The sequence below is a fragment of the Oxyura jamaicensis genome, chromosome 1, assembly GCF_011077185.1.
Source record: "Oxyura jamaicensis isolate SHBP4307 breed ruddy duck chromosome 1, BPBGC_Ojam_1.0, whole genome shotgun sequence".
NCBI classification, from domain to species: domain Eukaryota; kingdom Metazoa; phylum Chordata; class Aves; order Anseriformes; family Anatidae; genus Oxyura; species Oxyura jamaicensis.
In genome coordinates this window covers 110,704,154-110,717,626 of record NC_048893.1, presented here as the reverse complement: position 1 = coordinate 110,717,626, position 13,473 = coordinate 110,704,154, and the positions used below count along the sequence as shown (strand labels likewise).

General features: G+C 38.8%; 1 protein-coding gene across 2 annotated transcripts in view; it reads right to left on the bottom strand.

The window, feature by feature from the left end:
- DYRK1A (dual specificity tyrosine phosphorylation regulated kinase 1A) overlaps window positions 1–13,473 on the bottom strand; it is an 88,776-nt gene that overhangs the window by 26,576 nt on the left and 48,727 nt on the right. For both annotated transcript variants that reach the window (XM_035315762.1, XM_035315761.1), the window contains one exon: window positions 568–767. In XM_035315762.1, coding sequence (XP_035171653.1) covers window positions 568–767 — 200 coding nt within the window. The remainder of the gene's footprint in view (window positions 1–567; window positions 768–13,473) is intronic.

Here is a 13,473-nt window from a genome sequence, read left to right as displayed (position 1 = left end):
AGTTCTAGCAACCCAAAAAAGCAGTACGGAAAAAACACTGATCTTGACAGCTCAAAAGCACCTGTAATCATTTTCCCTAACTGTGCTCACTTTATCTCTTTGTGACAGTAAGTAGTGAAGTAGTAGTAGTAAAGTCCCAGTGCTATCATAGCTGTGTATATTGCTTTTTGCTTTATAAAAAGTTTATCTTTCTTAGTATAAAGTGTGTTTTGTGTAAACCTCTCTATTTCAAACATACTAACCATTGACTGCACCAAAACACTGGGCATTAAATCAAGTAATAAAACAATCACATTCTAACACCAAACAGCACTGAACAGATCTGCTATTAGACTCTTTCCATTTGACTTGGATGATCTTCCTTGCCTCTTATCTCAAAAACATCAGAACTAGAGTAACTACAACAAATATGCGCTAGATATCTAAAACCAGCTTCTGGTTCGTCCACCCATCCTTGAAGAGTCTGGAGTTGATTAGTTTAAAAAAAAATACATCTGACTTGATCCTGTAATTTACAGAGAAAGAATGACTACATCTAAAATGACTTATTTTTTGGCGATCACTTACCTGGTTTGTTAGAGGTTGCTGAATTCGGTCAGTGTATGATGAGGCAGAAACCTGTTGGTCGTTTATGTTCTGCTGCCGACGATCACTGTACTGCTGATGTGAATGGGACATCTGTCCAGCCATCTGAAGGCCAGCAGCATGGAATGAAAACGATGGTGCAAGCCGAACAGATGAAGGTTTGCATGCTGAAGTCTCTCCTCCTGTAAAAAGACAATGCGAGTTTTTAATGCAAATTCAAAGGCTTTAAAATATTTACCTGAGTTAGTCTCCATCTCCTAGCTCACAGAGCATATAAACACCTTCACCATTTTTAATATACACAAGAGTTGTCATACACAATCAACCCAATTATCCTCATATGAAGCTCGTTTAGCTGAAGTACCTCTTTCCATTTCAATTGTGACACATCATTCATTAATCATTTATTCATTATTATCCCTAACAGCCCATCTTCACCTTTGTGTCATAACTGGACTTTGGCAGGGGTTATTTTTCAAAGATAACAATCTTGCATGTGGATTTCCAAGAAAAGCAGAAAATCACTCAGTTTCTGTCTTCAGGGCGTTTACAGCAACTTTCTGGACTGATTGTACCAAAGAAAAGAAAAGCTAGTGCCCAGCTTTTATTGTCTGGCCTCACTGGCTACGGTTTTCTACAAACTACTTAGATCACTAGCCTACATTCTTAACTTCCACTCTTCTTCCGATGTGCACTGTGCTTCCTCTCAGCTTTTTCACTCCTACTGTTGAGTTTCATTGAACTACGGGTAGCAAGCACTGTAACTTCAATTAATTCTTTTTTGGGAAGGTGAAATCAGACTGCAAGAAGTAACCACAAAGCAAGAGACAAGCCAAACGCTTGGTGTCAAGTTGCAGGAGAATGACAAACTGCATGGCCAAGGTATTATATTCTATAACACACTTAAAAATGCCAAATACCACAGGCACAGAAACTGCCTCTAACTGGGACAGATCCAACACCTCTCAGCTGTTGTTTTAGGTATATTATATGGTGTTTAATCGGTTCATAGTCTGCTTGTATCATCATTGCTCTCCAACAGCAGAAGACAAAATTAAAGTACCATTTGGTTGTCTTTCTTTGTTAATTAAGGTTGGCATGTTCCACGTGTCACATCTATCCTTTTCGTTTTTGCTGACTACATCAGAGTGGGAATGCTCTCTAAATGGATGCCATACTGGGACAACTTAAGAGAGAACAGGATGGGAAAAGCAGGCAGGCACACTGAATCCAACATCGTCACTGAAGGAAGATGAGTGGAATCAAAATCTAAAATCTGGAAGCACAATTATTGGTAATCATTAAATTTAGAAGCAAACTGTGAGATGAGTAATCTCCTTAACCATCAAGGGGAAACCCCATTTCCTTTACAATCAAAACCTTGCAAGAAAATATCATCATCAGAAAACAGTAGATGAACATCTCGCTTCAGTTTGACTTCCATAAAAATAACTGACTGCTCCACTTACCACCTGTTCGAAGTTAAGAAAAAATAAAATACTGAAAATGACAGCATGTCATTGACTCAGCGCCCGGCAGGGCAGTGAAAGAATTGCATGGGATGAAATCAAACACCATTTTAAACTAAGATCATTTTAGAAAAAGTTATTTATTAAGTACCTTTGAAATAATATTCAAACATCTATTAATAAGAAAAACTAAGTACAGTACAATCACTACTACTAAAAATGGGTGAAACAAATTTATTTCATGAAATGCCTACTGACAGATAACTGGTATTCTCAAGTGTATTGGTATTCAGTACTACTAAAATACCAACAAAAACCGCTCCAGAAGATGAACACAAGCCCACATTGCCTGCAAGTACCCACATATTTCTCAAAGCTTCCTTAAATCTTCAAACACTTAACCAAAGCAAGGAAAAAAAAATCACAAATTAACTATGATACATGAAAACAACTCTTTTGTGTGCATTGTGGTGCTTCTGGTAACATGAAGAATCAAGACAATCGTACAAACAGAAACAAAATAAAGAAGTTCTTGACCTAAAAACATTATGAACTAAGTAAGCTTAACATTGTTTCCACGGCCTATAGGAAAGCTGGAGAGAGAATCTTTGTCAAAAAGCGTGGTGACAGGACAAGGGGTAACAGCTTTAAATCAACAGAGGGGGGATTTAAATCAGGTACAAGGAAGAAATTCTTCTCTGTGAGGGTGGTGAGGCACTAGACCAGGCTGCCCAGAGAAGCTGTGGGTGCCCCATCCCTGGAGGTGCTCAAGGCCAGGCTGGATGGGGCTTTGGGCAGCCTGGTCTGGGGGGAGGTGTCCCTGCCCATGGCAGGGGGGTGGAACTGGGTGGTCCTTAAAGTCCCTTCCAACCCAAGCTAGTCTGTGATCCTGTGATTCTACGCACAATAAATTACTCTTAACTATTCTATAAAACATCCATTAAATATTGCTTTGTGATCCTAGTACGCTCTGAAAGTGAAACTGTCCTCCAACATTTAAAGACGGTGAAAATATCAGTTAAATATTTGAGTTCAAACTTTTAAAAACATTTGTATATGTTTCTGCAAAGTAACATTCCAAGTAATGTCTTATGTACACTTACAGTTTGAGCAACAGATTGTCACCACTAACAGACAGTCAAAAATATTAGTTTATAATAAATTTTAGAGCCTTCTACTTGTAAAGCTTTATTTCCTGTTTTTTGTTTTGTTTTGTTTTTGTTGTTTTTAAACCCCAGGCAAGTTTCCCAGTCGCATACTAGATGTGACACTTAGCAAATTAGATAATTTAATAAAAACAAATTTCATTTTAAAAAATCTTCGCTTGCACATGTCACTAAAAAGCAGAAAACTCACACATACAAAAATCCCATACAGAGTCTGAGTTTATACTTTGACCCCACGGTATCTTCTGACACTCACTCACAAGATCACAACAAATCTGAGGATAAAACAAATAACGCACTGGCAATGGTTTAAAAAAAGAAAGAAAGAAAGAAAGAAAAAGTGTTAGAAGTATACTTAGCCCCCAAAAGAATGCTTGCTTCACATCAGCTTTAAACTTTTTCGGCAGGTACATCCTTTCCCTCATGATTCCACTAGCAGGATGATATGGCTGTTGTAACCCTGGCCTTCCAAACTGAGGACCGCCACATCGATCAGCTCTGTTAATTCAACAGCAGTGTCCCAGAAAGATGAATTTCACGACTTATGACAAGGAGATTGGAGAGCTGAATCACAAAGAAAGCTTCACTAAGAACCAGTTTGACAAATAACTTACTCATTCAATTTAATTTTTTTTGGACATTCAGTGTCTGTGACTAACTATTTGCTTGGAGGTAAGTCATACACAAACAGTGATGTCAACGTACATCAATCAAAATTGTCTCCAACAAGAAACTTTTTATAAGCCATTGCTCTTTGCTAGAAATATAAAAGAATTTCACAGAGCAACACTGAATCTCAGAAAAGGGGACACTAGTAAATACAAGAGCCTGCCTACAGCCTGATGAACTGAAGGCTGTTAGAAACAGACAAGCAGGATCTGGTTGGCTCTACAGTGTGTTCTTTTCCAAAGAGAGAGACATTTTAACAGTCTCTGTGATGATGGCAGTATTCAACCCTCACAAAAAAATAGCAATAAGCAAGAACCACCTGGGTGAAAAGTTTAAGAGCCATTAACTATATGCTCTGAAAGATCAGTAGCCAAGCAATTTCCATCTTTACGATTTCTTACTGTCACTGAAATGGAGACACAGAAGTTCACAGATCTCTCTTCCTGAGAGCAGTGTTGGCTATCATCAAAAAAACAAGCAATGTTAGCCATGTTCAGGATATGGTCCTTGATGAAACACTTGACCTCATTAGATTTCAGACTTTGTTCCATGACACCTGCAATCAAAAAACTAAGCCCAAGAGAACCTTACTACTCTATACTACTATGAGCCAAGAAACACCTAATAACATTAGGGAGAAATGAGGGGAGAATGAAGAATTGGCTGGAATAGCAATCTTGACCTCTTTAGTTTCAGGCTGAAGAGCCAGCTCTAGAAGAAAGAGCATTTCTTGGCATGGATATTAATTGAGGTTAATGAATATTAACTGAGGTTCACAAACCCCACAGTGGCCAAAGTTCTGGAGCTCTAGACATTCAGAAAATGAACCGATCCCTTGGCACCAGGAGGGTACCGGAATCCAACGGAGCTCATACAGACCACACATCCATACTACAGGGTAGAAATATCTAAGGAACAAGTTCTAGTCACTCATCAATTTCCCTTTCTAACCATTGTATCCTGAAATGATAGCACTTTAAGAAGCAACTTGGGAAAGAAACAAAGCGACAGAAAACAAGAAGCATGCCAAGATCTCTAAGTAAGGAAGTAAATTAAGGGAAGACATTGCAGATTGGCAATGAGTAGAATGACCTAAAGAATGGGGTTTACCTATGTGTTAGGTCAAGGGATAGCATAAAAACATATAGTTGAAAAGCCAAAATAATTTGTTTGCCTTTGATGAGTCTGTAACAGAACTTGTTATGACAAGAAGGTCCAACTCCAGAAGGCATCCCTCATTTCAGCCTTGAGAGCATTATTTCCTGTAGTTGCGAACGTGACAGCTCTTTGAAGTAAAGCTGTTCAGAATATTGTATATCATTACTCATATTCCATAGACCATAATATAAGCAAAATATAATTAATAACGAGTAACTTTTTCGTCTGTGGTAAATTTACTGTCTTTGGAAAGTAACAAGTGAGTAAGAAGTGAGCATTAATGAAATGCTATGCCATTGAACGAGGAAAGCACTGTAACGGCAACCAGAAGAAAAAGCCTAAGAGGGGACCAATAGCATAAATGTGGTAATAGAGAAAAACTAAGTTATAACCTCAAGAGGCTCATAACTTTGAACTATCTGAAAATACAGATACTCCAGAAATGGACAGGCCTACCATATGGAAAGGTGGGGTTTATTTCTTTAAAGCAGCACCTTCACATAGTGGAAGCAGATCTCTGAAGCAGATCTCTCAAGTAGTTTGATGAGAATTCCATTCTAAGCGAGATTTACAAAATGTGTGCAGTGTGGTCTTTTAACTTTGGTGTTTAAAAACATGAAAATTTCAACCAAAGTTTTCCCTATGGCTGGGACACTGTAAGGTCTATGCGGTCAGTGCTTGGGCTAAACACAGCATGTATCATGCATACTTTATGTAAAAAAGCCCACAGATTATATATCAGATTCACACACAAGAATAAAAATCTACATACATTCACAGTGTTTCATGTTCCTTTTCCAAATGTGGAGGGTGACCAAACATAAGCCAGTAAGAAGTAGCATTCAATGCTGAAAACAACTACATACTAACTACAGCCAACTCCAGACTCTAAACATTAGAACTAAACCTCCAGAGATGTAAAATGACAAATAAGCACCATCAAAAAGGTCAAGAAAAGCAATGAGAAGGTAACTTCTCTTCTGCATTTAAATAGAGACTAATCCACATGTATTCCCAGACGCATTAGGTCTGGGTATAATTTCATCCTTACCAGGTCTTTTTCCCAGGTGCCTTCTACAAACCTGAAGCCTCCTCTGACAGTTGCCATCAAATAAAGAGGCAGCAGTCTCAACAGCTGAGGCAGACTAACAGGTTATTGCCCAAAAACAGATGCCCTGACACCTTTATCCAGGTACTCGGTTATGTCCCTAACTCCAATGCTTGTTACAGATTTCCATGAACCAACTCAACTCACTACCCCAGAGGAGGAGAGAGGGGGAAAAAAAGATATTAGCATCAAATTATTCACCCCACCCCAGCTGTTCCAAGGTGTGTTTTTTTTCACTTCCAGATTAGAAAATGAACTGAATAACAGAAAAAAAGCCAGAGGGGCATGCTGCCATCCAGTGAAACCCCAACATGCTGAAGAAAGGGGCTGACAGCATGAAGTAGTGATGCCAACAGATTGAGGAAGGTGATCAGGTTCAAGACCAGCTAAGGAAGGTGAAGGTGCACAAGTCTATGGGACTTGATGAGATGCATCCATGAGTTCTGATGGAATTATTTCCAGATCCTCCTGGAAAATATGCTAAGTTATATGGAAAATAAGGAGGTGACTGGAGACAGTCAACAAGGCTTCACTGAGGCCATATTGTGCCTGACAAATCTGGCGGCCTTCTGCAACTGATGTCATCTACTTGGACTTGTGCAAAGCATTTGACACTGCTCCACATTAGATCCTTGTCTCTAAATTGGAGAGACATGGATTTGACAGACGGCCCACTTGGTGGGTAAGGAAGTGGCTGGATGGTTGCACTCTAAGAGTTGAGGTCAATAGCTCCATGTCCAGGTGGAGATCAGTAACAAGTGGTGTTCCTCTGGGGTCAGTACTGGGACCAGAGCTGTTTGACATCTTTGTCGGTGACATGGACAGTGGGACGGAGAGCCGGTTTGTTGATAATACCAAGCTGTGTTGTGCAGTCAATACACTCGAGGGAAGGGATGCCATCCAGAGGGACCTGGACAGGCTCAAGAGGTAGGGCTGTGTGAACCTCATGGAGTTCAACAAGGCCAAGTGCAAGGCCCTGCACATGGGCTGGGGCACTCCCAAACATGAACACATCTGAGCAGAGAACAGATCAAGGAGAAGGTCCTGGGTGTGTTGGTCGATGAGAAGATGGCCATGGCACAAACTGGAGCACAGGAGGCTCCATCTGAACCTCAGGAAACAACCACTTTTGTACTGCGCAGGTGACAGAGAACTGGCACAGGTTGCTTAGAGGTTGTGAAGTCTCCCTCCTTATAGATATCCAAAAGCCATGTGGACATGGTCCTGGGCAACCTACTCTGTGTCTGGCCCTGCTTGATCAGTGGTGGACCAGGTGACCTCCAAAGGCCCCTTCCACCCCCAACTGTTCCATGACTCTGTGTCACAAACATCAGCGCAACATAAATGATAGGATTTCTCTCATTGAATCAGGGAAACATTAAATCAGCTCCCCTGTCCTATGGGACTGCATATGAAAATCACCACAACAGTGAGGTTGTTTCTTTGCATTTGTCACCCAACTCATTAAATATATACGTTACTTTTTAAGGTGTGTATATGACCGTCTTTGCCACTCTCACAGTTCAACCAAAGTATTCTATTTAGGTATACCTCTATTGAAGGATGAAAAAGGAGACACATTCAGACATTAAGACCACTGGACATTAGAAGAAGTGAATTTTCTTTGGTATTTCTTCATACCTACTTACCCCCCAATTAAAAATTGAAGACAAAAATAAAATATTGCGGCACATTTGACCTCAAGAGTTATAGAAGCTTCCTTCATGACTGACAAAAGCAACTTCCAGTTCAACAGCTGATCTTTATTTCTCTACACCAAGAGATAGAGAGTTCTCTATGTGGTAACATAACCACTGCAACAGCCTTAAAAATACTTCACTATTTACTTACTGTTCTGCAAGGTAAAGCAGGGAAAACCAATGAAAACATTTTATTTCATATTTTTAAGTGTAAACATAGTCATTGTTCATATGTGAGAACTTACCACCAACCTGCTATCTGTGTAACTGTTTCCTTTAAAATAACAACAACTTCATAACCTCTTCTGTACCTAGGTCTCCTGCATTTGGCTTCCAGGCAGCGATTACTACTTCCACTGAATGCTTTAGCTGTTAGATAAAAACCCCACTGCCCAAGGTTCCCACCTCTTTGTTCAACTCCACTTCAAGAGACGGCAGAATTTCTTACTGTATTCAGAAAGGCAAGACTGGTAAAGCATGGCACAACAGCACTTATCCAACCAAAATAATGTAGAACTAGAACTACATTGGAAATGGGAACGGGGGCTGTGTGTGTTCCTCGACTGTGGGGTCATCTAATTTTGAAATATGAACATTTCAAACATCCTCTGCACAACTCACCTTATTTCACCCTTCCTCCACCCTTCTACATTTACTCCATAAACATCACAGCCTTGACCTTAAATATTTTGACCTTCCTTTTTACTTCCTTCTCCCTTCTGCCTCATCCTCCCTTTCCCTGCTCTCTGCTCTCTGCTATTTGGGTCACTTCGCAGTGTGCTGAGGTATTCCTTCTCAGGCGTAAGTTTGCAGTTGAATGAGAATACACCGGAAAACGCGACCAGAGAATAAAAGTGTGAACTGTATCATTCACCACAATGGGTAGTCTCATTTCCACACTCAAAGTTCAAGAGCTTGTGGGTCTACACCACAGACCAACCATGGCAGCTCTTAATACTGTAGGACTGGTTCATACTTCAAATCTGTGTCTTTCCAGTCTCTGCAATGCCGACTCAGATTAAGGCCTCGACCTTCTCATTATTTTTTTCTACTAATAGCCATTATGACCTCAGTAACTATTCAGTGCACCCCTTAGAAACAAGCCTGAAACAGTGAGAAGACTGACTTCTGATTTTCTTTAATATGCAGCCACCTCTGCAGTGAGCAATTAGCAATAGATACAAACACCTGTATCTTGAGAACTCTGTCCAAATGAACCCACATTTAAGACAAGTTAGACCTACCCGAATTCTGCCTAAATATGATAAACGTCAAACACTTGGGATTGCGTAGATCAATCATCTTTTAAGCAATAAGCAAATGCCAACCTGAACTCTAAGTGAACTACTAACCTACCGAAGCACTGCTCTGCCTATTGTCCTCACGCACCACGCTTAAAATGACCACGTGAGAATTTGAGGGTACATGGATTTCACTGGGCTTACTCTGGAATGAGGAAGGCTGTGAGAGAACCAGCGAACAAAGGGAAATTACCTGCAGCAGCAACTGCAGAACAAACAACGCCGTTATAAATATCCTTCCTCTAGAGGAACTATATTATTGTGGAGGAATTATATTATTAAGAATGGCTACTTCAGAAGCTATTTTACAATAACTATTCAGTCTACTTCCCTGTACAGAAATGCCAAATGCTACCTTTGCTCAAAGCAAAATTAAGCCCTAAACTTAGAAACAACCGTGTTCTCCAGTCCTCTTTGACAGGCCAATGCACCCAGGCCATGGAATCTTCTTGCTTGTGCTCTTTCTAAATGGAGAAAGCTACAGCTAAGACAAAGTGTTCAGGAGGTGACAAAAAAATTACTTCTGGGTGCCATCTTTCCCAACAGCTTGCAGACTTTTGACAAGACTCGTCAGCCATGTGTCTGGACATTTGGCAGAGGGGAAGCAAGAAAGAAAGGCCAAGAGTAGGCTTCATTAGTTGTTCGGACAGTGTTGTGCCTGCCTTGGCTATCCTCTGCCCTCGACAATCTGTGGTGGGAGGTGGACTTTGACAGGAATTATGTGCGTGCACTCTATTGGTTTTGTACCTATACTTTCAAGGGACACTAGTTCACTCTGCCATAGAAATACTGCGGCTAAGACCTGTGACTGGGAGAGACTGAGGTATGTATCCTCTCCTCTACCACTTCAAAAGTCTGGTGCAAGCAACCTAGAAAGACTAAATGCCACTGCTCAATGTAATCCTCCCACAACAAGTAAAGAGAAGGAAATTCTCCAACTCATAAATATAAAGCTTTTTAATTGGAAGACAACAGAGAAGCTTATGATTTAATCCACTGGCAACACTATTAATATTTATACATTAATGAAATATATTTCTTTGAGTACACTTGAGAATTCTAGAACTAAGAAATTTTTGTGAAAGTAAAAATACTTTTAAAAAAAATAATAATAATAAATGTAACCCATGATCACCAAAATTCTCAGCTAAAACCTACAGGAAATAAAGTACACTAAATTTCACAGTCAAAATCCTAAGCCCTGTGAGAACTCTGATTTGAAATTTCTATTGAGAAGCAGACTGCCTAAGAGAAAATCTGAAAAAAAAAAAAAAAAAATCTACAACTCCACAAGTAGACACTGAGAACTGAACCTGTATGTGCAGGACTTCACACAGACCAGAAACTTGCACCTACATATGCACTTGATTGAAAGAACATTAAAACTGAAGAGTAGTGTGTGCAGAAGTTCAGAAACACCAGAACACTTCCACAGTTTTAATTTAGTGCCTCTATGTAAATAAATTATGATACTATCCATGAATACCTTTATTTACTTTAAAAGGCGGAATGGAAGTAATGCTCACTGAAATAGGTTGCTACACAATACAATTTATTTTCATTGTATTTAACTTAATATCCCTTGATACTCTTCAGACTGTGCCCCAAATAAAATTATTCTGTCTGCATATATATTGTATGTGGTAGTTGTTGTTGTACCCATGTAATTCATAATTTCTTTCTGCAGTATTCTGATGAGATTGGGTTTTATTCTACCTACAGAAAAACAAGGAGACATAGGTTAAAGACGAAAAGGTTTTGTGATTTTAAATTTCTGATTTCATATAAAGACTTTATAAAGACTAGGAACATACATTAGTCAGTAAATCTGTTTAACAGAGATCTAGACAGGAGATGTTTTATAGGAAGTTTCAAAAATTTGGGAAAAGTAAGCCAAATGAAAGGTCTGAAAGAGATATTCCTTTCTGCTCAGAAACCGAACCAAGCAAGAAGGGGTGCTTGATTCATGTTGGACTACGGACTAAAAAGCAGCATAGTTATTTCAAACATCAGGGCACTAACATGGGAATTCCTTCAAATACCAAAACAAAGACGCATTCAAATCAGTATCCTGTCTCTGAAAGTGGTCAACAGCAGTCATCTTGCAAGACAGCACCACGGCAAGCAGTATGTGCCAGGCATGTTCTTCCAGCCTCCAGTCCAGGAGTTACATGAAGCAGAATCTTTGTTATTAATATATTTTGCTCATTCTTTTCTTTTACAGATTTGCTGAGCAATGTCTTGCAATTCAGCTTTTGGCATCCCATGGCAAAAGGCTCCATGGTTTACTCTAAGGCTGCATTAATCACCACGTCCTTTTGCTTGTCATGAACCTGCCATTCTCACGTGATGTCCTCTGCTGAATAGTCACAAAAATTAAGGCTGCCTTCCTGCAAAGGGGTAACAACACTGACATGAAGAAATGAATGAGAGGCTTCAGATTAGCAATTTTGTTTATTTTCCTGTTGCAGGTCAGGTTTATTTTTTTAAGCTCCCTTTTGACACATCTTCATGTGATTGTCCAAGAGAGGATATTCTAGTATTTAGAGGAGAAACATCCTCTACTACAGAACTGTACACACACCAACATATTTCTTATTGAAGCTTTTATTTTTTCTTAATATACATTGCATATTCTTCATAAGTTTTCCTACCACTTTGTAACTCCATCTAACTCTTCTTCATAAACATGTAGCTTGCGAAACACTGGTCAAATTCAAGTAATTTGGCTGATGATTCAGCCTAACATGACATTTATATTACACCAATGAAATATGTGAATCAGAATAGCTGAGCAATCAATACTTAATTATTAATTATTCAATAAATATTTTTAAAGACTAACATCTGCTTAAAAAGGAAAAAACACATTTAAAAAAAAAATCTTCAGAACAACAAAACAGTCATTTTTCAGAGGACATCAGCGCTGGTGAAAATATGCCAAGACTAGTGTTCTGATACTTCTTTTTTCTCTCCCTCTACAAACCTATGCTTATTTTAAAGCTTCATACAGGTATGTCTACAGTTATAAAGTTTACAAGTTCTGTAATTTAATGAAAATTCTGCCATTTAAACAGCGTGGATGTAAAGACAGTCGAAAATGGCTCTCTACTATTTTACAGTCACATTGGAAGTTTGTAACAGCTTTTAAAATAGAAACAAATAATTAAGTCTGAATATTATTCCAAATAAAAGTTTAAAAACTACTACTTAATCCCAATACATAGGCATATTTAATGTAGCTGAACGGCCCACACTGCTCTATCAGTTCCCAGTGCAACCTGTGAAAGACATGGATACAAACAGGAAACAATGCTTATGCAGAGAGTTCAGTAAGTAAAAAAGAGAAAAGGAGAAAAAATGCGTTGTTTATAAGTCATGGTAACCTTGCAATACAGACAACCGAAATTTAGTGACAAAGTTTAAAATGACATGACCATATGAAGTCATTCGGTGCTATAAAAGAACCTTTACACTCACATTCCAGAAGCCTTCAAAAGCAAACACTGCTTCAAGTTCACACAAATTACTTTTTATCTTAAGATTTTTAACTTCGTAAATGCAGTAGAAATTAGATTTACCTCAGCTATTAGTTTTCTGTAGGGTTTACAAAACAGTTGAAAATGTGAAACAAAACCCTACCAAAATAAAAATCGGCTACTCTAACTTGGTCTAGCTTCGGTCTTCGTGGTGAGTTGTCTTATAAATGACTGCAGACTATTGCTCATCGGAACAACGCTCTCACAGCGCACTTAGTCAACTCTAAGCATTAAATCTGGAAAATGCCCTCTGTTCTTTTGGTATTAACAAATTAAACCAATTATAAAATTTTTTAAAGTATTAAAAAAAAAAAAAAAAGGTGGAAAAAGTAGTTGTCAAATTGAAGCACTTTTACCAAAATTTCAATTCCAACTGAATCAAAGGAATCCAAATCTGCTGACGACAGGGTCATGTCAAAAAAAATGCCAGTAATTTCCACCATTACTAGTAAACGTTCGGTGGTAGCAAACCTCTGACGTGTTAAAAGCTATGCTAAGGGGGAAAAGAAAAAAAAAAAAAAAAGGATACAGAACATACGTAGATGGTTTTACTAAATTAAATAATCCATTAACACTACGGTCAATTTTACTGAGTTGGAGAGGAAGAATGAAAGCATTTATGCAAAGAAAGCCCATAATTTGGGCAGCTAAGGAAGACAGAGGGAGGGACTGGAGAGGACTGCAGAAGGTGAATTAATCCATTACTGAGCAGGACAAAACAGGTTTGACAAAACGGCAGAAAGGAACCAGACGCAGATTTAAGTGACAACAATGTTTT